General features: G+C 38.4%; 1 protein-coding gene across 17 annotated transcripts in view; it reads left to right on the forward strand.

The window, feature by feature from the left end:
* Positions 1 to 27,927, forward strand: part of PAM (peptidylglycine alpha-amidating monooxygenase) — a 236,942-nt gene that overhangs the window by 119,307 nt on the left and 89,708 nt on the right. For all 17 annotated transcript variants that reach the window (XM_005303795.4, XM_042840416.2, XM_005303797.4 and 14 more), the window contains 3 exons: positions 1,750 to 1,837; positions 15,288 to 15,373; positions 21,666 to 21,749. In XM_005303795.4, coding sequence (XP_005303852.2) covers positions 1,750 to 1,837; positions 15,288 to 15,373; positions 21,666 to 21,749 — 258 coding nt within the window. The remainder of the gene's footprint in view (positions 1 to 1,749; positions 1,838 to 15,287; positions 15,374 to 21,665; positions 21,750 to 27,927) is intronic.

Genomic DNA, 27,927 nt, shown 5'->3' on the forward strand with positions numbered 1-27,927 from the left:
GATGATTTTGTAGCATCTTGAGGGAATTGTAAAATTCCAGATGTCAACTTGGAATTGCTGCTTCTATTATTCCTTTGCTGATTGCTTTATAGCTTTGTTTTCTGATGCATAAAATTAACTAAAATATTTAAATATTCTTTTGTAATATTAAACAAAGCTGTAAAAGTATGAACTGGCCTGGGGCATTCTTCTCCAAGAGAGTGCTTGGCTATAAACTGCTGTTGCACTGTCTCGTGGCTCCTGCGGGGCAATGCTTTTAAAAAGTCAATAGACGGTATTTCAGTATTGCCTCTGATTGATTTTTTCCACTCCCCAGTTATGCAATGGTTAAGTTGGTTAAGTACTTAATATATTGCCAAAAAACAAGATGGGGCAATCATCTGAAAGCTGCTCATTTCTTTAATTCATAACATTAAATTAGAGGATAGGGTAGTTTACATCCTTTTTTTTTTTAAGTGATTCTATCAAGTTAAAAATCATATTAAAAATGCTCTGCTTGTACTCGTAAAGCACTGAACTTCAACAATGAACATTTTAAGAAAAAGCTGAAGCAGAACTGTGTGCGGCTCGAAAGCTTCTCTCTCTCACCAACAGAAGTTGGTCCAGTAAAAGATATTCCCTCACCCACCTTGTCTCATTTTAAGAAAGTCATTTAACTTTCACCATTTTGTTTGTTTACTAGCAATTCCTTCAGATCTGACAAAAAGCTTTTACTTTTTTTTGTGTGTGTGGGGTTTCTGGCATGAACTAGAACGATGTTTGGGTTGCAGATGTGCCAGAGCTATGTTTGAATGTGGGGTGAAGGGGGTTAGATTTTTTTTCAGAATTTAATGGGAACTTTGGGTACACCTAAGACTTGACTCATTTGTATCGTTATATGATACCTGATATAATATACTGATGTCTGTGAGCAAAACTAGCCATTTATTTGGATGTTTTGTCTAAGCATGTGAGCGCTTTTAGTGGGACTGCTCTCCCCTCTCCCCACATCGATTAGTTTGGGGGAGAAGGTTGAATAGATGTTCAGGGGATGTGATACAGGGCCTGGAGGAGAGGGATGGGGAAGATGCAAGAGCCTGTGCTTGGCAAGACTGGGGCTTGACCCATCCTTCTCCTTGGGTTCTCCATCTTCATATTGGCTGGGGGAATGGGCTGGCCCATTGGCTCTCAAGTGCTCTCTCCCTGCCCCCCTTAAACTCTCTCCCGGGATTTTCAAAAGCCTCTAACTTCTATTAGCTGCCCCACCTGTCCTATAGGAGCTGTGGCTTTAGGATTCTGTGGGTCTGACCAAATGCCTGTTTTTGGATCAGGAAGGATTTTTTCCTTTGGGGCCAAATTGGCAGAGGTCTGGTAGGGCTTTTTACCTTTCTTGCAGCGTCATGGAGGCACAGTTGGATTGAAAGCGGTAGGATTTGATATTTAGAAGCATGACTGGACAGGGAAAAGAAGGCACAATCCACTCTATATAATTCCTTTTTGTCCTGTAGTAAGAAATTGACATTTAAAAACAACAAAAACACAACTTGCAGTATACAGCTTTCTTTCCATTGCTTAAACAGTCCGGCACTGTTGAGCCATCACATCAGAGTGAACACAAAAAACAAAAAATTATCCTTGTTCATGAGACCATGAACAAATGATGGTACAACAATATCTGTATTATGCACCTAATGGACAATCTCAAAATGGTCTGCTGTAGTGAGAATAAAACTCACATTTATGTTTGTTGTTTATCAATTTGTCTTTCAGTTGACTTCAGACCTCAAGCCAGCATGGACACTGTCCATCACATGTTACTCTTTGGATGTAACGTACCTTCTTCTACTGAGAATTACTGGTAAGAGTTACAGGCTCATGTCGATTGTTTTACTTTAACATGTCACTAATGCTGACTTATCTTCATGCACACATTTTATAAGGCTCTCACAGATTTTAATTGAGGAAAAAAGAAGGGAAGGGAGAAGAAACACATTCAGTTCTTGTTCCTTCCCATCCTTATTTTTGAATGTTTTTTTTGTTAAACGTTAGATACAAATATCAGTCTTACATGTTTGGATAGTAGCAATAGTATGAAAGTGTCACATTCTGAGTGAATATTTTTGTCATTGCGAGGGTAGTGTGAACTTCACAGATTACATCAATGCTCTGTTCTTTTTGTGAAATATAGAAGACACTATAAAGGCTTGGGTAATGTTTGTGAAGTGAAACTAGAAATTAAAATGACAGCTCTTGAAAGAAAGTATTTGGGGAAATATAAGTGAAACATAACCTCTAAAACCTATTTTTAAATTGAAATACACATTTATTTAGATAACTAATGGATGTTTTTGTTTGTGATCTATTTTACTAATGTATTGGCAAAGGCACTTGCATTGATTTTTAAAATTAATTCTCTGTAATCAGACTATGGTCTCTCGTCTCTTCCTTCGCCCCCTCCCCCCTTCTGGTCCCAGGAAGTTTGCAAGACGTACCCATCGGCAGCAGTGGCTTATAAAGAAGAACACAGTTAAAAATTTTCCCTACACCAGATTTTGAGTTGTCCCTTGTTGTACTGTTATCTGATGTGTTCAAGTTACTGAGAACTCCTTAATTTGAAGCACTGAAACTCAATACTGAGACATGGAGGCCCAGGTTTTTAAAAATGGGAGCCTAAAGTTTAGGCTCCTAAGGCCATATTTAGGCAGCTAACTAAGTGGCCTAACTTTTAAAAATACTGAGCATCCAGAAGCTCCCTTTGAACTATGGCAAATAGTTATTTGACTATGGGAGTAAGAAGAGCAGGATTTGGCCCTTAATCTGGAAGGTTCCCCATGATGGTAGTTTTATGGTGAGGATGTGAAAAATTGGTTTGGTTTTGTTTCAAAAATTTCAAGTTACCCCTAAACTTAAATCCAACTGTTGCTCCTCTAAACAAAAACTTTAAATAGAAATGAGATGATGTGCAGTGGAGAAAGAAAGGGCTCCACCTCCTGAAAGCAAAGAAATCCAGAGGAAAGAAAATTCTTCCATTTAAAATTAATGGATGCAACTTTCTTATATATTATCAAAATTTAGTTTAGATTTTACTTTGTTTTATTCTTTCAGTTTAAACAAAGTGCCAGTTATGGCCTCTGAGTGAACATACAGCAAATAATTATAAAATAATATAAATTTAGTAGATACATTAATTAAATGGTTATATAAAAATGCTAACAAATTTCCTCAACCACAAGAAAAAAATCAGATCCTTTTTCAAGCTATACTTGGAAAATGCCCAAGTAAATAGGACACATTGCAAAGACCATGTGCTCTTAGGCTTAAGGGTTGAGGAGGTAAGCAAATTCCCAAGCTGAAAACATTTTCAGACAAATTGTTTTCTCTCACATTTATCAACCAGTTCTGTTGGTAACCATGATGAATGCTGCAATCGTGTCTTAAAATATAAAGCTATGCTTTTCTTTTATGCTCAGGTAAAGCGATTAATTTGAAAGTACAGCATTTCCATTGATTCCTCCTCCCAGCCCCAATAAACACTTTTCTTTGTCCTTGGTAACTGCCCCTTCTGTCATTTATTAAAATATATTTACAGTTATTAAGTTTACATGAAAAAGATATACACAGCATGAAAGAGTTCGTAGGATGTTGCCTTTTCAAATTAGTTTGTGCCTGCCCATACTACAGCCTTTTATGTCTTGTTTAAAACAAGCAGATAGCATTAATAATGTATGTAGTTGTTTGATGTATAAACATGGAAATCTCATACATTTGCATGAACTTGTTAGCGCCTGAAGCTTTTAATATACTGTGGTGTGGTCCCTGTTTAGATTGGCTTTTTGCTCAGTTCAAAATAATAGAAAGACTGTGAGGAAGTGATTTTTCTATTTGGATTTGAACTATGGATATTATGATTGTACAAGAAAATCTCCTGTAGCTCTTATTCAGTTAGTAGCATTTGAATACCTTTTCCTAAACTTTCGCCCACCAGAGAAAAATATGGTAGTGCCTGAGAACCTACGCAAAAGTAGTCTTCGGCCCTTCTCTCCCATCACAAGGTCCGCCCTGCCAACCGACAGTCCTGGCTCACCCCCAGTATCCACTTCCTCTGCTCCTGCTCTTGCACTCTCTGGTGTCTCTCTCAGGTGGAAATCCCATGACGCAGCCAACTTCCTCCAGTATAAATTTGTTCTCTCCTCTTTTAGTTCTGCCATCTTCTTAGCTAAACAACTCTACCTCTCCAACTTAATTGAATCCCATATCCTCAATCCCAGCTGCCTTTTTGGCTACTTTGGCTGACACTCACTCCAAATTCTCCTCTCCTTCTGCCTCCATTCCATTTCTTTCCCCACACAGGAACTCACTGATTTGTTTTGAAGAGAAAATTGACTTAATATGACAGATCTTCCCCTACCCTTCAGCTTCCCTTCCCACATTTCTGTTCCTGAGATGTGGAGAAGGAGGAGAGATTTTCATCTGCTCTCCTTCTCTAATCCCTTTGCTTGGCACAGTAATCCCATTACATCCCCTGGTCTCCCTTGTGCCTGCTCTTATCCCCCTACCCCTTACTCTTCTCCTTAAACTCTCCCGTGCCTCTTTTTCCTCACAATACAAACATGTTTTAGTTTCTCCAATCTTAAAACAAAACAAATCACCTTTGACCCCACTAGCCTCTTCAGCTACCACCCTGTCTACCTTTCAACTCTAAGCTCATTGAACGCACCGTTTACAATTGATGTCTGGAGTCCCTCTCCTCCATTTCCATCCAATCCAGCTTCTGCTCTTTGTACTCCACTGAAGTCACCCTCACCAAAGTCTCTAATGACCTCTTTGTGGCTAAAACTCAGAACCAATATCCTCATCCTGTTTGACCTGTCAGCAACCTTGGACACCACCAAGCATGCTCCTCTTGAAATCTTGTCCTTCATTGGCTTGCTTGACTGTCCTTTCCTGGTTCTCCTCTTACTCATTAATCATTCCTTCAGTGTGTCCTTCAGAAGACCCTCCCCATCTCCCCTCCAGCTTCCTGTGGTGAGCGTACATGGCTCTTTCCTTAGTCCCTTTCTTCTGCCTCTGCATCCTCTCTCTGGGTAATCTCACCTGAAAACACAAATTCAGCTACCATCTCTATGAGGATGACTCAAAAATCTACAAAAAGAAGAACAGGAGGACTTGTGGCACCTTAGAGACTAACAAATTTATTAGAGCATAAGCTTTCGTGGACTATAGCCCACTTCTTCGGATGCATATAGAATGGAACATATATTGAGGAGATATATATACACACATACAGAGAGCATAAACAGGTGGGAGTTGTCTTACCACCTCTGAGAGGCCAATTAATTAAGAGAAAAAAAACTTTTGAAGTGATAATCAAGCTAGCCCAGCACAGACAGACAGTTAGATAACAAGTGTGAGAATACTTACAAGGGGAGATAGATTTCAATGTTTGTAATGGCCCAACCATTCCCAGTCCTTATTTAAACCGGAGTTGATTGTGTCTAGTTTGCATATCAATTCTAGCTCAGCAGTTTCTCGTTGGAGTCTGTTTTTGAAGTTTTTCTGTTGTAATATAGCCACCCGCAGGTCTGTCACTGAATGACCAGACAGGTTAAAGTGTTCTCCCACTGGTTTTTGAGTATTTTGATTCCTGATGTCAGATTTGTGTCCATTAATTCTTTTGCGTAGAGACTGTCCGGTTTGGCCAATGTACATGGCAGAGGGGCATTGCTGGCACATGATGGCATATATCACATTGGTAGATGTGCAGGTGAACGAGCCCCTGATGGTATGGCTGATGTGATTAGGTCCTATGATGATGTCACTGGAATAGATATGTGGACAGAGTTGACATCGGGGTTTGTTACAAGGATAGGTTCCTGGGTTAGTGGACTCCTCCGGACGGTCGAAACAACAGACTGGATTTCTACATAGAGTGCTTCCGTCGACGTGCAAAGGCTGAAATTGTGGAAAAGCAACATCACTTGCCACATAACCTCAGCCATGCAGAACACAACGCCATCTACAGCCTCAGAAACAACCCTGACATCATAATCAAAAAGGCTGACAAAGGAGGTGCTGTCGTCATCATGAATAAATTGGAATATGACCAGGAGGCTGCTAGACAGCTCTCTAACACCACATTCTACAGGCCATTATCCTCTGATCCCACTGAGGATTACCTAAAGAAACTACACCATCTGCTAAAAAAACTCCCTGACAAAGCACAGGAACAAATCTGTACAGACACATGCCTAGAACCCCGACCAGGGGTATTCTATTTGCTACCCAAGATCCATAAACCTGGATATCCTGGACGCCCCATCATCTCAGGCATTGGCACCCTAACATCAGGCTTGTCTGGTTATGTAGACTCTCTCCTCAGACCCTACGCTACCAGCACTCCCAGCTATCTTCGAGACACCACTGACTTCCTGAGGAAACTACAATCCATCGGTGATCTTCCAGAAAACACCATCCTGGCCACTATGGACGTAGAAGCCCTCTACACCAATATTCCACACAAAGATGTACTACAAGCTATCAGGAACAGTATCCCTGATAATATCACAGCTAACCTGGTGGCTGAACTTTGTGATTTTGTCCTCACCCACAACTATTTCACATTTGGGGACAATATATACCTTCAAGTCAGCGGCACTGCTATGGGTACCCGCATGGCCCCACAATATGCCAACATTTTTATGGCTGACTTAGAACAACGCTTCCTTAGCTCTCGTCCCCTAACGCCCCTACTCTACTTGCGCTACATTGATGACATCTTCATCATCTGGACCCATGGAAAAGAAGCCCTTGAGGAATTTCACCATGATTTCAATAATTTCCATCCCACCATCAACCTCAGCCTAGATCAATCCACACAAGCGGTCCATTTCCTGGACACTACTGTGCTAATAAGCGATGGTCACATAAATACCACCCTATACCGGAAACCTACTGACCGCTACACTTACCTACATGCCTCCAGCTTCCATCCAGGACACACCGCACGATCCATTGTCTACAGCCAAGCTCTAAGATATAACCGCATTTGCTCCAATCCCTCGGATAGAGACAAGCACCTACAAGATCTCTATCAAGCATTCTTAAAACTACAATACCCACCTGCTGAAGTGAAAAAACAGATTGACAGAGCCAGACGAGTACCCAGAAGTCACCTCCTACAAGACAGGCCCAACAAAGAAAATAACAGAACACCACTAGCTGTCACCTTCAGCCCCCAACTAAAACCTCTCCAGCGCATCATCAGAGATCTACAACCTATCCTGAAAGATGATCCTTTACTCTCACAGATCTTGGGAGACAGACCTGTCCTCGCTTACAGACAACCCCCCAACCTAAAGCAAATACTCACCAGCAACCACACATCACTGAACAAAACCACTAACCCAGGAACCTATCCTTGTAACAAACCCCGATGTCAACTCTGTCCACATATCTATTCCAGTGACATCATCATAGGACCTAATCACATCAGCCATACCATCAGGGGCTCGTTCACCTGCACATCTACCAATGTGATATATGCCATCATGTGCCAGCAATGCCCCTCTGCCATGTACATTGGCCAAACCGGACAGTCTCTACGCAAAAGAATTAATGGACACAAATCTGACATCAGGAATCAAAATACTCAAAAACCAGTGGGAGAACACTTTAACCTGTCTGGTCATTCAGTGACAGACCTGCGGGTGGCTATATTACAACAGAAAAACTTCAAAAACAGACTCCAACGAGAAACTGCTGAGCTAGAATTGATATGCAAACTAGACACAATCAACTCCGGTTTAAATAAGGACTGGGAATGGTTGGGCCATTACAAACATTGAAATCTATCTCCCCTTGTAAGTATTCTCACACTTGTTATCTAACTGTCTGTCTGTGCTGGGCTAGCTTGATTATCACTTCAAAAGTTTTTTTTCTCTTAATTAATTGGCCTCTCAGAGGTGGTAAGACAACTCCCACCTGTTTATGCTCTCTGTATGTGTGTATATATATCTCCTCAATATATGTTCCATTCTATATGCATCCGAAGAAGTGGGCTATAGTCCACGAAAGCTTATGCTCTAATAAATTTGTTAGTCTCTAAGGTGCCACAAGTCCTCCTGTTCTTCTTTTTGCGGATACAGACTAACACGGCTGCTACTCTGAAACCTTTCAAAAATCTACCTCTCTGCTCCAGAACTGTCTCCTTCTATACAAACTAAAATCTCAGCTTGTATTTCTGACATCTCATGGATTTCTAGCCATCCATTCAAGATCAATATGGCTAAAACAGAGCTCTTAATCTTTCTCTCTGCTACCTCCTTTCTTGATCACTATGGACAACTCTGTACTGCTTGATACTCAGGCCCATAACTTGGGTATCCTCATCTATTCGGACCTCTGTCAAAGTCCTCACATCCAGGCTATGTCTAAATCTTGACTATTCTTTCTGTGTAACATTTCTAAGAGACAGTCTTTCCTATTCATCCCACAGCTTAAACTTTCATTCAGGCTCTTTTTATGTCACATATTGATTACTGCAACATCCTTCTCTCTGGCCTTGACAAATACAGCCTTGTATCTGTTTCGTATCCACTCAGAATGCTGCGGCAAAGATCGCTTTCTTAGCCCATCGCTTTGACCACATCATCCCTTTTTTTGCCTCCCTCAGCTGACTTGCCCTTCTGTATCAAAACAAATCTAAGCTACTTGTCTTTACTTTCAAAGTCCCTTATGGCCAACCCTACCAATTATCTTTCATTCAGTATCAAGGTGTCAACTCCTATTGGCCCATGATGCCAGCCTCCGTTACCACTTATTAAATTTTTGTTTTCTCCCATGCTACTCCTCAGTCTTCATAAGAACTTTCTGTAAAACTAATAAAGGGATATATCCCATCTCCTAGAACTGGAAGGGACCTTGAAAGGTCATCGAGTCCAGCCCCCTGCCTTCACTAGCAGGACCAAGTACTGATTTTGCCCCAGATCCCCAAGTGGCCCCCTCAAGGATTGAACTCACAACCCTGGGTTTAGCAGGCCAATGCTCAAACCACTATTATCTTCCTTCAAATCCCTCTTTAAAACAGTCCTTTTCCATGATACCTTCAGAAAACTGGACAACAGTTAGGCAGCTGGTGTGCTGAGATCCACTTTTTACCACGTTAACCAATATTGTCTATTTTTTTTTTATTCTGCTGTCATTCAGGCTGTACTTATTTATTGTCTCATCTTACACTTAGATTGTAAGCTTGTTGGGACACGGATCATAGTTTAGTTCTGTGTCTGAACAGCTCTTAGCTCAATAGGAACTGGTCCATGACTGGGGCACCTAGGCGCTATGGTAATACTACTACAAACAACAATACTTTTCTCACCAGATCCTCTGGATAACTAAGGAACATGGGTGGGGATGGGCTCTGGAGCAGTACTGTACGATTCTCAGCCAAATAGTTTGGGATGTGAAGAAGGTTTAGGAAGAATGAAATGATGGGAAAAGGACATAATCAGAAATTATAATTATAATATGTAACACGATTATCTTAACAACAATCATCTTTCAGTATCAAAAATTAGAAGAAGATATACCTGTGTCTTTTCTCTGCTTCACAACATCCTGAACATACAAATCGGAGCATAGTCTACTCCACAAGGATTCATAGACTTTAATGCCAGAGAGGACCTGTCAAGTCTGACCACCTGTCAAGTCTTACCACCTTCTTAAAACAGGGCATAGAATTTCACCCGGTAATTGCTGCATCACACCTATAACTTCTGTTTGAGCTAGAGCATGTGTTTTTAGAAAGATACAATTACAGTAGATTCAACTCTTCCAATCTGAGATGATTCTGTTCTCTGTGACAGACACAGATAGTCAAAACAAATGAAGTTTATTCTCTTGATTTATTGTAATATTTTTCTAAACTAGTAAACAGTAGAAATCCCAGAAATAACAGCATCAGTAGCCCCAATAGCGATTGGAAGGACAATGATATATGTTAGGTTATTACTGCTTGACAAAAATAGAACTATTTACATTATAAGATGCTATTTCTGGGTGCAATGTGGCCATCCTTGAGTGCAACATACTGGAATAAAGCCGGTTAGTTCATATTACCTATAGGATTTTGTGAATTCAGATAATCATTTCCATCTATTGTCAGGTCTTTTTAAAAGTGCTTTTTGGGGGAGCATGCTCAAATATAAAAAGTCCAGACAGAAATGTATAACAATATAAATAATCGAAACAGAAATATATAAAAATTCTGGGTTTCAGATTTGTGTATATGAATGTCACCACCAGTGGAAATTGGATAGCATTACAGGACACTTCATATAAACATTAGCAAGTTACTTTATTCTTGTAGAGAAAATGAAAGTTCCCTCTACTGAATTGTGTGAAACAAGTGCATCTAATACATCTGGGGGGGAAAGCAGTTGGGTATAATAAAGAGAAAAACCTGAGAATTTCCCAAAAAACTGTGCAAGTATTCATTGGATTTAACAAAAATTTATGGCATTCTTGTTGGAATTTCATATTTATTTTCTCTGGTTTGCTTAATAGTATGCTTATGTTTATATTTTAATATCCAGATACTATTGCAAGTCACAAGTAGAATCATTCAGAAATCTTTAAACAGTAGGATTACTAAATAGATCATCCTTTTCGTCTGCCTTCCCGACTTTTATCAGCCTGTGCATTCCAGTGATTGTCCCATAGGCAGAGATGGAAGGATTAATCCAGAGTTTAGAATGAGTAGATAAAAGCTTAAGACTTACATATCAAAATAAAAAAAGCTTAAGACCTACTTATCAAAATAAAAGATGGCTGCTCCTGTTTAAAAAAAATTGAAAGAGCAGGATGTTGAGGAGACTTCCAATTTTGTAAACTTGGTAAGATTTGAAAGCTAGCCATTTGAACTTTACAGTGCTACAACATTTTGTAAAGATTAGATTTTTGCTCCAGTTCTCTCTTTGGATGTTTCCAGGATAACCTTTGAACTTAAATGTACTTTAACAAAATACAAGAAGAGGCTGCTTAACATGCTATCCCTCCACGTTAGGATAATTCAGAGTGACAGTCTGGCACTATTCAGTGACTGGCCCAGTTGAAGGCACTTACGCTATAGAATGGTTCCCTTACGAGTTGGAGGTTAAGAGGTTGTCAAAGAGGATATCAAAGGTTCAGGAACTCAAGACAATTAAAGTTGCAGACATTCATTCTCATCAATATGGTATGAATATTAATAAGTCAAAAGGGGGCTTTGAAACACACTTTAAATTTTGATTGGGACATTAATATTTGAAAAGGGCAATCTAAATGAGAATCCTATGAGGACTAACCTGAAATAATAACCTAGCTGCTAAGAATGAGAGCATTGGAAAGCAGCTTTGCTGTAAATTGCTGAAAATAACACAATTCAGTGCTACTTGGTCCTGAATTCCATCATGTTTTTGTCTTTTCCTGTTTTGTAACCATTTATTTTTTGATTTTCAATTTTCCATTATTAATTCACACTGTATAAGTTCATATCAGATCAGACAGAGCATATGCTCAGATAAGACTGCTCACCATCTTGTCAGTTGTATAGTTTGTTTTGTTCCATTTATAGAACCAAGCCCAAATGCAATCTGCACCAAAAGTTTAAAATATATGCATGTATCTGCACACTTTAGAAGATCAGAAAACCTGGAGTTCTTGAAATACAAATCTTGCATTTCTGTCAGTGTTTTGAACACTCTATTTGTTTTTTTCTCAGCTATTACTATTTTTTCTTCTTTTTAAGAAAACAATCTCTGATCGTTTTCTAGCTGCTTGAACAGTTTAGCATAGTTGGCAACAGTTCTTGCAGGTTTGTTCCCAAATTCATGGTCTGTATATTTTATTCATGGTCTACAATTTTATTTTCTTCCATTATTAGGAAGTCAACTAATGTGTGGTTGCACATGTGCACCAAAGCAAATTCAGTGGCAAAAAAACTATATTAATGCAGTGTTAAGGTTGTTTGGAGGAATGTCATTCCCCAGCAGAACATTCAATTGACCAAAACATGTAATTTACGAAAACCAGGAAATGCAGAGTTAAGGTTGCCCATGTTTTAGACCCCAAATTTGGATCACTATTGTGCCCCAGAAGGCCTACCAAATTTCATAGAAATCCGAGTAACCATTTGGATTTTAGAGTACTTACAAGAGTCAAGTTTAAAGCATGTAAAATGACAGAAATGGAAAACTCCTAGACATTTTTTCTGTATCGGCACATGCACAGTATAAAATATGTACATTTTTCTTAAATACCGTTCTCAGTTTGGGTCCCTCAAAGATTTAATTGATGCCATGCCTAACTTGGGTAAAACTCAACAGATTGAGGCCATTTCGACCCATATCACATCTATAGTTTGATATAAAGCTCTAGGAAGAAAAAATTCACCTAGACATTTCCTTAAATGGCTGTTTGGGGGAAGTTTATATCTCCACACCCCCTGGCCTACCAGACTCCAAATTTGAGTTATTAACCCTACCCTGCACCCTCCCGAGGCATACCAAATTTTAAAGAAATCTAAGCATGTTGATTTTAGGGGACTTAGAAAGGCCCACCATTAAACATATATAATAATGCAACCTTATCTATCGTGGCACTCCCATGCCACTGTAATGATAGAAGCTTATCTACATATTGATTTGTAGGACTTATGAAAATATAAGGTACAAAGAACTGAAAGAATTCATTTATTTCAACAAGAAATGTGTAGTCAATAATTTGACTGTGTTTTGGTGTATTCTGCAATAATAGTTCCATACAACCCTTAGGAATTTCAGCAGTTGGAATAAGGACGCTGTCAATTTCAGTGCAAGATTTCAAGTTACTGAGGGCTTGTCTACATGGCATTGGCAAAGCGCACTAGAGGGATGTGACTCATAAAGTGTTCTGGCAGCCCTGTGTAGACTTGTAGGACTATTTTAATGCAAACTAGATACCTTTTAGAACATGACACCAGGATCTATGCGTAGCAGCTACAGAACTTTATAGATCACATTTGTTTGGCACACATTGGTGAGCTATGTAGACAAGCACTTATTTTAATGATGCATTCAAGTGTTTTTTTTGTGTGGCAAAACAGCATTTAATCAACTCCCCAGTTGTCCTAACGCTTACCTGCACAAAAATCTCCACTGAAATTGATTTTGTTGTCAAAAATCTTACATCTGCATGGAAGATTTGGGTATCTCTTTATCAACTTTCGTGTAATGAAAAAAGCATGTTCTTTGTTGATTATCTATCACAATCACAAATTTCTGAATGTTTGAAAACTGAAGAGATCTATATGGGTGGTCTGTCCATGCACTAAAAAATAGTGTTCTAGGGCACAAATGCCTGACCCCGCTTAAAGGGGATGTGGCTAATCAGGTTATTTGAATTTTTCCCAAGATGGGTACAATATGCTGTTAACCTGATGTATCTGATTGCAAGCCAGTTGCATAATTTTTTTCAAATGGTAGTCAGAAAAAGTATTTCTATAATTGTTAGGACAGAAATTAAGTGTTTTGTATTGTTTCACTTAAAGAAATTCAGTGCTTTCACTTAGGCACTAATTTTACAAAGCTATCTATTTTTGAAGTGATGATGGGTTACAAAAATATTTTGGGGTGTTTTTGATATAATTCAGAGAAACTTTTTTCCCAGCAAGAATCTAATTCTAACTTCTAGAGGGAGTACAGAACAAGCTCTTTCTAGGACTTTTAGCCCAAAAAGACAATTAAAAGCTATTCCAGCAAAAGGAAGCAGTGTTCAATCCAGTTAATTCCCTGGCACTAAAGAGTGATTTCTTTAGGTGTCAAGAAAAGATCTCCAGGCAGGAATATAATACCAAAGTGTAAGAGAAAAAGAGAGATGACAAAATTGTCTTGTTGGACAAAAGATAATATATTCGATTTATGGATGTAATGCAAAAAGCTAAGGATTATACCCAATTCTAGAAGAGATTGCAGATTACCTGCCCTCTAAATGGCAAAAATGCATTGTAATCTTAGCTTTGTAGGACCTACAGCTTTGTGGTAGGATCTGAAGTAACTTAATATCAGAAAATTGATAAGAAAGACAAAAAAGGAGAAAATATAACACTATTTTGGAGAGGAAGAGACTTTTTAAAGCTAAATTGAGAATTTTAACAGAGGGATAATATTGTTAAGATTGTAGAGAACCTGAACAATTTACATATTTTTACGATGATCTTTACAGTGTAGAAGCCTCATTATCATCCTGACTGGATTATGATTGTAAAATTGCAATGAAGCTACTTATGTGGGCAGGTGCTGCTTCTGGATACTCAGGTAGCAGTGTTTGACAGACTGGTGTTTTATCATTTATATATGAATAGTAAAGAAAGTTGTATCTTCCAATTTTGGGTATGGACCTTGCTTTGGTTATCTCTGTTTTGGTTGGATCAGTTAGTATTCTCAGTATGGGCTACAGGTACAAACCCTCTAGTTAGTGTTAAAATTGGTGCCATTTTCTGATCTGTCACTTGACAAGAACATTACACCTCTCCTTGTAATTATTATAATTTAATTTTTTGCACACTCAAGAAATATGCTAGAAATCTCTCACAAATGAGTAAAATACTGCCACTGTCCTAGAGAGCATAATCCTGACACGATAAAGTGAGGGTCATAAATAGGTTGAGGGGAAAGGCAATAAGATCATGCTGTTCTTTGATTGCATTGCTATTTTTTCTTATCTATTGCTTTCTACCCACTCTATGCTGTAGGCAAACTTCTCTCTGCAACCTGCACTTGTTGCTAGTGGATTTGTGGGGTAATTTTAAAGTGTTGGTTTTAATCTGAAACTCTGATTTGTCATCTTTCTACGTGGAACATCATGGCTTCTATTCCCATGCGGTACTTTGTTAGCTGCAATCATTTGAGGCACTTGAGCTAACAGCCTCTTGGTGTAATCAGATGGAAGGAAGTGCTTTCTTAGTAAGGATTTGTGGGCTACGGAACTCACGTCTCACCTTGGTTTGCCAGACGGACAGTTTGGTGACCATCAAAACATGCTGCAAGGCTCTCCTGTTCCCCAGGCTCTTCCTGGAGGAGAGGAAAGGAGGTTGTGATGTACACTGCGAAGGTGGCTATACTGATAGCCAGGAAATTTTTCTTTGTTGGAGCACTGTATTAGTTTCATTAGATTCATTAGACATATTTTGGTAAAATTAGCATTTCAATGTACATAGTCCACCTGGAGCTTGAGAGAGCTGCAGATGGCAAAATAAAAATATAATAAATTATATATTCTTTTCTCTATGGTTTTAGGGACTGTGACGAAGGAATATGCACAGACAAGTCCAACATTTTATATGCTTGGGCAAGAAATGCTCCTCCCACCAGACTACCCAAAGGTATGGTGCCTTTCATTTTATGGAATTCCCTCTTTGGGCAGGGGGGATAGGGGAGGAGGAGGAGGAGGAGGAGTAGCTCCCTGCCTCCCGCCGCAATCTCTTTTTCCGTCTTTCATTTAGTGGTTTCAGTTGGTTAAAAGTGTACATACTTCAATCTCATTAATTGTGGTAATGAATATTACTTACTTTATAGGAACTAATGAACATATGTGGTTTTCTTATTCCATGTAACATTATGGATTATAAATCAGGACTAAAGGAGAATAATATAATAAATAGCTCTTGCACAACACTTTTCATGCATAGGTCTCCAAGTGCTTTTCAGCTAAGTGAAAGTTTCACTATCTCCATTTCACAGATAGGGAAACTGGGGTGAGAGAAAGTGACTTGCACAGTGGCCCAGAGCAAGTCAGTGGTGGAGCTGGGGATAGAACCTGACTTCTAGTTCAGTGCCCTCTCCACTAGAATGCACTGCATCCCACTACAATTAGGGGGGGAGGGGAAGGGTGGGCTGTTTCTCTTTTTTCTTAAAAACAAAAAAACAAAGCATAAATACAGAGTTAGAGATCCTTCAACTCTTAACTGTGAGTTGTGAGATTTTTATATAGGCGTATCCAGTGGCAGGATGGGTCCACCAGAAGTAGCCTGGCCTCCACTTGCATCTTTTGCCTTCCTCTGGAAGCAACGCTTGTATAAGGTGGAAATTATGAACTCGTTCTTTTCATGTCCCCAGCTTGTGTTATTTATTGTCCAACCCCTTTGCCTTACTAGACACCTTGGAGGAGTTGGAAGGTCCTCTGTATTCTTCCTTATTGTTCTGTGTGTGCTGGTTTGGGCAGGTGGTAGAAGGAGGGCTGTTAGGAATGTATACATGCTGTCACTGAGGTCTGTACAAGCACCACCTCTGAACGGGGTACCTTTCAGTTATCTTGTAATTGCAAAATTTTAAATCTTTGTTGTTTAAATAAGCTGTGGGCTGGGGAGTTACTGGAGAGTTGTGTGCATGCTCAAGAATTTAGGTTATTTTTAATATGATGGATTCATATAAGCATCCTAACTTCTGTGTGCCTAACCAAATCTGTTGAGGTCCCCACAAAACCCTGTGATTCCCTGTCCTCAACCCCACCTCCCTTAGTGGGTGTCCTGGACCTGCAATTCTGGGACATTGCCTGGCATATGTAGGTAATTGATGGATGGGCTTTCCCTCACCAGCTTCTTCAGGATGATTTTCCCCTTTTCTCTTTCTAGGAGCTGGGACCTCTGGGGCTTCTCTCTTCCCTTATTGTATCTCTTCTGGAAGGCATCTAGTCTTCTCTGTCTGCCTTTCTTCTGGGAGTGGGGAAGATTCTGGGATTCCTCCACCTTGTTTCCCCTTCTCCTGATTCCTGCCAAAGTGCTTGCCAGCTGGCCCTATTACCTCTGAGTGCTAAGATGAGAATCTGGGCAGAGGTATAGAAAAGGACTGGACAGACAGTGTTTTGCTCTGTGGCTATTATCCTTCTGTGCCAATCTCAGAGGCCCAACAGAGGGGATGGAGCAGGGAAAAGGGGAAGGGATGCACTGGTAGCCACAGACCTCCTTGCTCCTCACCACAGCTATAGGAGGCCAACCTTATTTTGTAGAACTCAACTAGCATCCAAGGACTGGGAACTTTCCAGGACAGGTATCTGAAAACTCAAGGCAATCACAGCTGTAATGAGATGGTTGACAGGCATGCCGTTGTGACAAATGCATGGTGGTGTTCTTTTCTCTTTGATTTGCCTTTCCCGTGTTTTAGGTGCACTACTACACATATTTAAAATCACAGATGTCAAAAAATGTATGAAATGTAAAGAAAGGAGAACATCATCACAACAACAACAACAAAATCCCACAAGAAATCTATATCGCTTCTGCCATAACCTCTCTTACGGATTCAATCACATTTTCCCTCCAATTGTGCCATCCCTTCTCCTCTGTGCCCCTCACCTCTGAGGAAAAGATTGGGAGAATAGATGCATTTTTAATGTTGTCTAAGGATCATCAAAAATCCTCTCTGGATTAAGTGGAGAAGGTTGAGGAAGATTTTGATAAACTTTCCCAACTTAAAAAGAATTTAACTTGGGAAAAGAAAAATTTGGAAGCAGAGCTTGGTGGTTGACAAAAGTTGTACAAGAAGTTGGGAGCCTTTAAAATGCCAGTTCTATCCCCTTACAAGACACACCACTGCGTATGTAGATAATGGATCCTGTTTGTAATTCAAAGTGCATTTCAGACAAGCTCCAAAAAGAGAGAGAAACTATCTGATTAGAGGTTGTATAGAGGCTTCCATCTAAATATATTTGTCTTTCAATTTTGTCTTGTATTTTGTGTCTGGGAACTTACAGATCTGTAAGGGCTTTCTGTACACAATTTGTTTCACAGCTTGATGTTCTGAAACAATTGGAGAGCACATAAATCTGCCTTCATTTTTATATGACATTGTCCTTTGGATGAATCCCATCAGATTTTCAGTGGGCTACTCTCAGTGTAATACTCCGTTGCATTATTCCAGGACAGCCTTTGGAGTGTACTGGAAATATATTTACAATCTATGGAAGGTGTAGCTTTAGTCTGAGGATATCTTTATTTTATTGCAATCCCTTTAAACGGAGTCACTTTTCCCCTTTATCCTCTAGCTCCATTTCCCATTGCTATGAACAGTATAGAATACCACAGACTACCTTTTCTAGAAATCTCCTTGTATATTAACACTGGCCTACAATTTTTGAGAAGTCGTCTGCTTCAGAGATAAAATGTGCTATTTATTATGTATTTTGATGTGCTGAATTCAAATATGACAATTAAAACAACTGATTGGCTACTGTTTAAGATATTTAAGTTTTTACATTTTATGTCTATGTATATTGTGTAGATAGTAGAGTTTTAATCATAAATTGTAAACCTAGGTCTTTTCATGTGTTTATGGTTGCTTTACATGATATTTCACCTGTCCTGTTTATGTAACACTTTAAAAATCAGCAAAAGGGTTATATAAATAAAATTTATTATGAAACAAAAGGCAAAAACTATTATGTACATAGTTTAGTCCTATTCAGTGTCTACTCAGCGCTTCTTGGTTTGTCTCTTGTATTCATTAAATGGAGCATCTCTTGTCACTGTCCAGCAATAGTCTGCAAGCATTGATGGGCTCCATTTGCCCTGATAGCATTTCTCCATTGTTGCAATGTCCTGGTGAAATCGCTCGCCGTGCTCGTCACTCACTGCTCCGCAGTTTGGTGGAAAAAAATCTAGATGAGAGTGCAAAAAATGTATCTTTAGTGACATGTTGCAACCAAGGCTTTTGTATGCCTTGAGGAGGTTTTCCACCAACAATCTGTAGTTGTCTGCCTTGTTGTTTCTGAGAAAATTTATTGCCACTAACTGGAAGGCTTTCCATGCCGTCTTTTCTTTGCCACGCAGTGCATGGTCAAATGCATCATCTCGAAGAAGTTCACGAATCTGAGGACCAGCAAAGACACCTTCTTTTATCTTAGCTTCACTTAACCTTGGAAATTTTCCACGGAGGTACTTGAAAGCTGCTTGTGTTTTGTCAATGGCCTTGACAAAGTTCTTCATCAGACCCAGCTTGACATGTAAGGGTGGTAACAAAATCTTCCTTGATTCAACAAGTGGTGGATGCTGAACACTTTTCCTCCCAGGCTCCAATGACTGTCGGAGTGGCCAATCTTTCTTGATGTAGTGGGAATCTCTTGCACGACTATCCCATTCGCAGAGAAAACAGCAGTACTTTGTGTATCTAGTCTGCAGACCAAGCAAGAGAGCAACAACCTTCAAATGGCCACAAAGCTGCCACTGATGTTGGTCTTAGTTTATGCATCTCAAAAGTTGTTTCATGTTGTCATAGGTTTCCTTCATATGGACTGCATGACCAACTGGAATTGATGGCAAAACATTGCCATTATGCAGTAAAACAGCTTTAAGACTCATCTTCGATGAATCAATGAACAGTCTCCACTCATCTGGATCGTGAACGATGTTGAGGGCTGCATCACACCATCGATGTTGTTGCAGGCTACAAGATCACCTTCCATGAAGAAGAATGGGACAAGATCCTTTTGACGGTCACAGAACATGGAAACCCTAACATCACCTGCCAGGAGATTCCACTGCTGTAGTCTGGAGCCCAACAGCTCTGCCTTACTCTTGGGTAGTTCCAAATCCCTGACAAGGTCATTCAGTTCACCTTGTGTTATGAGGTGTGGTTCAGAGGAGGAGGATGGGAGAAAACGTGGGTCCTGTGACATTGATGGTTCAGGAACAGAAGTTTCATCCTCTTCCTGTTCCTCGTCTGACTCAAGTGAGAATGATTCTGGTGCATCAGGAACCGGCAGTCCTTCTCCGTGGGGTACTGGGCGTATAGCTGATGGAATGTTTGGATAATGCACAGTCCACTTTTTCTTCTTTGACACCCCTTTCCCAACTGGAGGCACCATGCAGAAGTAACAATTGCTGGTATGATCTGTTGGCTCTCTCCAAATCATTAGCACTGCAAAAGGCATAGATTTCCTTTCCCTGTTCAACCACTGGCGAAGATTTGTTGCACAAGTGTTGCAGCATATGTGTGGGGCCCACCTCTTGTCCTGATCTCCAATTTTGCAGCCAAAATAAAGGTGATAGGCTTTCTTAACCATAGTGGTTATACTGCGCTTTTGTGATGCAAAAGTCACTTCACCACAAACATAGCAGAAGTTATCTGTACTGTTCACACAAGTACGAGGCATCTCTGCTCACTTTGGCTAAACAGAAACGTGTCCCTTTGCAAAATCAAACACTGACAAATAAGAGAGCACGACACTGTATGATTTCTAGAGCTGATATAGGGCAATTTGTTCAGCAGAGTGATATAAACTTCATTTTGATTGCATCATCCATGACTTCTAGGAATAACATGATGCAATTCATATCATGTATGACGCAATACCAGCTTCAGATTGCATCATTCATTGTTTTGCCTAAAAAGCAAGTACTGTCCAAACCCAGTCATGGATTTATTCATAGATCCAGTCAAAGATGTATTTTAGTCATTTCTGGTTTAAATTGAGATCCCTTCCCTTTATAACTCACGTATCCTCCGCCATTCCCAAGTCAAGGGTCGTATATACTGACCCAATAGCATATCTTGAAAACTAGAGCCAATCAACAATCTTAAGCATCATTTTCGTTCTCAGTGACACAGAATTAGTAAAGTTTGACTACATTTATTTCAGAAGCATTTTGTCTGTAGAGTAGTGTAATCAGCAGGGACATTAATTGAGCTCTGAGCATATTCACTTGTAGCTACAGTTCACCAAAGCTGTACAATCCAGGGAGCCAAGGTGCTAAAGTACGTGCCAAACCCCAGCTGGCAATTTGTTGCTGTCTCTAAACTACTCAAAACTGCAGATGTTTAAATGAGTTACCAGTCTTCCTTTCTTTCCTTATTTTTTTCTTATTGATACTATGATTGTGCATAGAGATTCTGCAACCCTCTTCACAGAGAAGCTTTGCCAGTGGCACTTATTAATCTAGTGGGATTCACAGGCTGAATAGGCAGAGATTGCTTTCTCTGCTTCTCGCCAAGTATTTTCATTGTTGGGCAGGTGTGGAAAGATCCTTATCAATGATGCTGGTGCTCTGTAATTTGTATTCATTCTTTCAAGTTCCTCTGTAATATCTGTTGATAATTTGTCACCCCATTGTTATTCTACTTGGAAGCCTGCACATTTTGACAACTTTCATGAAAATAATGATTTTTGCAGTGTTGAACATTTTGGGGTGGAAAATTAAGTTTGTGTATTTCTAATCTTAGTGTTTTTTGCATAAATTCGTAGCAATTTACATCTTGTTAAACTTAAATTAACTGTTAAAATGGGAAATGAAAAATAAGCATTCATTATATTAGAATCCTTTGTGGCTAATAAAGAACATGAGCGTCATCTTGTTTTATAATCCTACCTAATATGCATTGGAATGAAGGAATTATTTGCCTAAATCAGTCATCACTCTTCATTGATGACTGTGACTCAGACTGATGAGTATCAGAAGTTTATGTTCAGTGCCACTTCAGCAATATTTTATTTATGTATTTATTTAGTAGTTTCTATGACCAGTAGTTTTTTCACTGACATCTTAAAATGAAACTTCCCTCCTCCTCCACTGCCAGTATAAATATTCAGTCTTGGACTTTTAGACAGTGTTACCAGTGACGAACTATTTAAAATGTACCTTATTTATTGTTTCCATAACCCTAACTCGTCTTCTTTATTTTAAGGTGTTGGATTCAAAGTTGGAGGAGAAACAGGTAGCAAATATTTTGTGCTCCAAGTACATTATGGGGATGTCAGTGCATTCAGAGGTATGTGTTTTGGAAATTGTGGTCTGTAAATCTGATTTCAAATATTCCTTTCTGAAAAATTTTAGATTTCACACAAAAAAAAAAAAGCATCTGTTACCTACTGAAATAATTTCCATTGGCGCTGCCACTAGTGGGGATAGAAGCACCTAAAAAGTTAACTTAAAAGTTTAAGTCAAGCTTATATTTTTAAAAAGATGTATGGAAAGGAGATAGACAAGGTTATATTTTAGTAAAATTCAAAGAAAAGCAACAAAAGGCAACTATGCTCATCTTCACATTGACTCTGTAAGCAGAGACAGACTCCTTCTCAGAGCAACTTAACATAATCTTTTTTCATCTGAGCGTTATTTCACATCTTTCTTTCAAGTTTATATTTTAGTGTAAAATACTTTAAAATAGAATAGCATATTAGAATAGATTTTGTATTAATCATGATTTTTCAGTTATGTTAATGAGTGCTATAAATCAGTGCAAAATAGCTATGCCTATATCTGGTTTGAATCTTGGTTAAGGAGAGAGAGACTTTAATCAATCAATCAGCATTCAAAGAAGCATGAAAATAACATGAGTATTTTGAGAGTAAGAAAATATAAACATTGCTCTTTGGTTTGTTTTTGTTAATGCTTGTGGATAGACTCTACAGACAGAATATAAGTATTTTTGCTCTAGTATATCTATCCAATAGAACATCTGAAATATACACCAGTACTACTAGCATCTGTGAAAGACTGGGAGGACTATAAATTTATATTCATTACACGTTTTTTGTGAATTTCTATAACATGAGGGGCAAATATCCACCTTGTAAGCCTCATGTTTTCTGCGCATTTTTCTGAATTAGGAGTTTTGTTCTCTAGTCACCAATCAGAAATCCAGATTTTGGCTTACCTGTTTACTGTAACCTAAAGGAACAGACTGCATTTGATACACTTTAATCTAAACACACCACAAAAATGCAATTTATGTGAGGCATGAGTACAATCAGCTATTCAAATATTAATCCTTTTCAAAACTGGGGCTAATATGCTCTTTTAAATTAGGTGGTACACCTGTGATCAAATACAGTAACAAGTTTGGATCCGAAAAGTAATTTGTTAGTAAAAGCTTTGAGGCAGGATCACTGACTTTTGTTTGTTTGTTTGTTTGTTTTATAAAATGCTGTAGAAAACAATTCTGCACAAGCAGGGAGATGTACTCGGTGATTGACTAAGTTCCTGCTATTTCTACTTGTTTTTATTATTAAAAGTTTTTAAATGTTTGTGATATGAGGGAATATAAGGCTGTAAAGCCTCATAATAATTGGCAAAAAAAAGTCTGCACAAATGGAGAGTGCAGTAACTGTTTTAATTGAATGTGGCCAGTAGAAGGGTATATTGACAACTGTGGCTGCTCCTATCTCTGCTCAGAAGGAATCTGTTTTTACATCTGACAATACAGGTGAGCAAGTGCAAACCCTTGGGAATCGTCACTTGCCAAAAGAACTTATAATTAAAATTACAACCCTCCGAAGAAAATATATTAGGAGAGAGCCTGCCCTTTGTTATTGCTTGGGGAAGTTGAGAGTTCCTTTTCAATATTAAGTACAAGTCACATGTGGGATTTTTTTTTATAAGATTTCTAATAATAAACCATGTGTATGTGGGTTTTTTAAAATGGAAAACAATGAACACCTGAAGTTATTTGCCTGCTACATGAGAATTTACAATTTCTTAAATCGAGGAATGAATCTGATTTTTGTTCCTGTTCTGTTCCTTGTCACATAAATCCATTGTGGTGACTGCTTTAACTTACACAACCGATCTTTTCAAGTTTCCAAAGTAAGGTAGTAGACAGGGTTTGGGGGAAGATTACCAGTATTTCTGTTAATCTCAATAGTCTACTTTTTGTCAATAATTGATGGGAATTGGATACTACTGAAGTTGTTAGGAGAGAGATTAAAATAAGTATGACGAAATACCATCTGGTTTTACTTCAGTACTTGTTGTATTGTGTGCTCCATCCTTTTATTTTTAACACGCAAAATATTTCATTTTTCTTCTGTGAGCAAAAAAGGCTTCTAATTTAGCTTGCTTGTGATAATCTCAGTTTGAGTAGGGAAAAATGTAATGTGATATAATTCTCTCTAAACCTTGATTGCTCTCTTCAAGCAGATTTAATTTTGAGCTCTGTGAACAGCTTTAGAAATATTTTTAACACTTCAGAAATTATCCAAAAGAAACTTGTCTTATCTGTGCCAAGACTTTAACTGGTAAGAGAGAGATTTCCAGTTTTAAGACTATAATAGTTGCACTTTTTTTTACAAAGTAGAGCACACATAATGTGTCATAATTCAGAATGAAATCTATTCATTTAATTCATGTTATCTGGCACTTTCTCAGCAATATAAATAACAGTAACAGTCCACAGATTCAGTAGCAGTCTTCAGAGTTCAGTGTACTGTGATATAAGACATTACAGATATACTTTTTTTACTAGATATATAAGCATAAAATATTTGGCTGTAGATCTAGTAATGAATTATGCATATTGTAATTATTCAACTGTGTTCCATTTGCACTTTCATTGTTTTCTCCCATAGTACCTGTATGTACCTGTAGTGTAATTTTTCAACTGTTTGTAAAAGGGATATTTTCTTAATTTAATTTAACCAGTTAATAAGCAAATTATGCTATTTTTCTCCACTACAACCCAAATGATAATGCTGCCATATTTAGTTAAACATTACTGTTTTGTGATCAGAGACCAAATTTAAAGACAACTACATGTGGTCCAAAACACTCGTGTGTTAAAAAATAAAGCCTATCTGCGAAAAGAATAAACTTTGCTATATAGAGTGAGATCTGTAAAAACAGTCACGTTTAGAAAAGGGTTATCAAATTAAATGGGGGGTTCCGTTTTTTTGTTTTATTACTATTTATACTCCTAAACAAAAAACTACATTAAGGTGGAGTTATGGTTGTGGAAGTACTTATGATTAAATTAAGGGTGACAAGCATTACAAACCCAGGACTTTCAAAATTAAGGTTTAGTGTAAATGAAATCAGAATACTTTAAGGTATAGAAATGCACAATTAAGGAACACAAACAACTTTAACTCTGCCCTGTAGGTCTGTGCAATGCTATAACCAAGCTATTATGATTAATCCGTTTCAGTGTGAATGGATCCAGATCAGATTAAACTGATTTCTAAAAATACATTGGGGGGGCGGAGATTCCCTCTTTCCCCCCTTTCTCATACCATCATTACAGGGCAGAGTTAATGTTATTTGACTGCCTGTAATGAGTGTGCCTTAATCCTGCCCTGCATATACAAGATTGTAGTCCTTGCCACCAAAGAGTCTAAAACAGTTAAGAATAACAAAGGCCGAGGAAAAGAAATACAACTTGCAAGTGAAGTGATCGAGCTGACTACTTAATGCACATTTTTTGGGATGGGTAATCGACTAAAAGAGGAGAAGTGGTTTATAGCGTATGGGAAGCGAGGGAACAGAAAAAGAATGGGGAGGTGGGAAGCAGTCATGGAAAAGGGAACACTGGCACCCAGATCTGTACTTCCCATTCTGCTTTGGTTGCTAGGGAAACTGGAATGTTTTGACCCAACAGGCCCACTGGGAGGGTGAAAGCCATAGGGTTGGGAGCTGCAATGGGGCCAGTGTTGCAGAGCATGAGGTCCCTAGGCTTGGTGGGAGAAGCCAGGCAAGATACAATTAGGACCTATTTTATCTTCCTTTTAGGGTTCTTAAATGCACACTATCTAGCTCTGAACTTTGGATGTACCAAGTTACTCTGTGTTGTTAAACTTGATCATTTAAAAAGCTGCTTATTTTCTAATAGTGATTTTTTAAACTTGTTTTATCCACATGAAATATTTTGGATCTGATATTTTTCTTTGTTTTACATTGTAATTAACTTACTGCATTGTTTGAAAAACCTAATATCTTTAAGTACAATTGATGAAGACTTTGGGGGCAGATTTTCAAATGCACAAATGACAGACCCCCAACTGCCATTTGTGCCTTTGAAAAAATCTCCCCTTTCATAAGTTAAGTCTAGAACCTCTGCACCCACCATCTGGTTTCAGAAGGAAGAGAACATGTGGAGGGCACAGGAGCTAAAATGCTTCTCCCACCCCTTCCTCAACAAAATAAGTGTTGTCATGTATTTCAGTCAGGTGGACACGCCTATATAGATTTATAGGTTTTTAACGCCAGAAGGAACCATTGTGATCATCTAATCTGACATCCTATATAACACAGAGCATAGAACTTCCCTATTTTAATTCCTGCTGCACATAGTTGTGCTTGAGCTAGAGCACACTTCTAGAAAAACATCCAATCTTGATTTTAAAATTTCCAGCAATGGAGAATCCATCACAGCCCTTGGTAAACTGTTTCAATGGTTAATTATCCTCTCTGTAAAAAATTGTGCTTTATTTCTAGTTTGAATGTATCTATCTCTAACTTCCACCCCTAGTTTCTTGTTATACCTTTCTCTGCTAGATTGAAGGGTCCTCTATTATCATATTTCTGTTCCCTGTGTAGGTACTTAAAGACTGATCAAGTCACTTCTTAGCTTTCCTCTGTGTTACGCTAAATAGATTGAATTCTTAAGAGTCTATAACTATAAGGCATGGTTTCCAATCATTTAATCATTCTTGTAGCACTTCTCTGAACCATCTCCAGTTTTTCAACGTCCTTTTTGAAGAGTGGACACCAGTACTGGACAGGGTATTCCAATAGCAGATGCTCCTGTGTCAAATACAGAAGTACTATAACCTCCCTATTGCTATTTGAAATTACCCTGTTTATACTTCCAAGGATTGCATTAGCCCCTTTGGCCACAGCATTGCACTGGGAGCTCATGTTCAGATGGTTATCTTCCATGATCCCCATGTCTCTTTCATAGTCACTGCTTCCCAGGATAGAGCTACCCATTCTGTAATTATGGCCTGCATTGTTCCTAGATATATGACCTTACATTTAGCCATGAAACACACATTGTTTGCTTGTGCTCAGCTTACCAAGCAATCCAGTTTGCTCTGTATCAGTGACCTGCCCTCTTCCTTATTTACCACTCTCCCAATTTTTGTGTCATCTGTAATGCTACATCAGTGAAAAATTTGATTTCTTTCACTGTCATTAATAAAAATGTTAGTCTAAAATCAAGAACCCATCTCTGCGAAACTGCACTAGAAACGTAGCCACTTGACAATGATTTCTCATTTAGAACTACATTTTGGCAGCTATCATTTAATCATATAATGTTTGCCATCTTGATTTTCTGTTGTTCTTGTTGATTAATCAAGATGTCATGCAGTACCAAGTCAAATCCCTTACCGAACTCAAAGGTAATAGTATTGATGTAATATACTTAATCAACCACATTTGTAATCTTATGAAAAATAGATAGCAAGTTAGTTTGAAAATATCTAATTTCCATTATCCCATGTTGATTGGCATTAATTGTATTACCCTTCATTAATTCTTTATGAATCAAGTCCCATCTCAGTCATTCCATTATTTTGCCTCAGATTGACGTTGACAGGCCGGTAGTTATGTGGGTTTATTCTTTTTAAATATAGACACAGCCTTTGCTTTCTTCTAGTCCTCTGAATCTTCCCAGTGTTTCAAGACTTATTGAAAATCAACATCAATGGTCCAGAGAACTTCTCAATCAATTGTTTCAGAATTCTCAGATGTAAATTACCTAGATCTGCTGATTTAAGATGTAACTTTAGTTGTTGCTTTTTAACATCATCTGTATTTACTGTTGGAGTGGAAAACGTTTCATCATTATGACTACATCATATGCTTTTTGACCCCCAGATATTTCAGTTCTGTATTTATTGAACACTTCCACCTTTTTTTGCATTATTATTGACAATTCTACCATTTTTATATAGTGTTTGACTAGTACCATTGTTAGGATGCCTGCTGGCCATAGATTTCTTCTCTTACCAATTTTCTACACTTCCTAGCTTCTAATTGATATTTACTGCTATCCACTTCTCCATTTTTTACATTTGTTTATATAGTTTATAGCTGGTTTCACTTCCCCTTTATACCAGACTGTCTTTTTAACCAGCATAGCTTTCTTTCTGAAATGCGGGATTGTGGCTTTTGAGGTATGTAGTAAAATGTTCGTAAACAGTTCAATTTTTCTGTTTAAATTCTTTCTC

The sequence above is a fragment of the Chrysemys picta genome, chromosome 6, assembly GCF_011386835.1.
Source record: "Chrysemys picta bellii isolate R12L10 chromosome 6, ASM1138683v2, whole genome shotgun sequence".
Lineage (NCBI taxonomy): Eukaryota > Metazoa > Chordata > Testudines > Emydidae > Chrysemys > Chrysemys picta.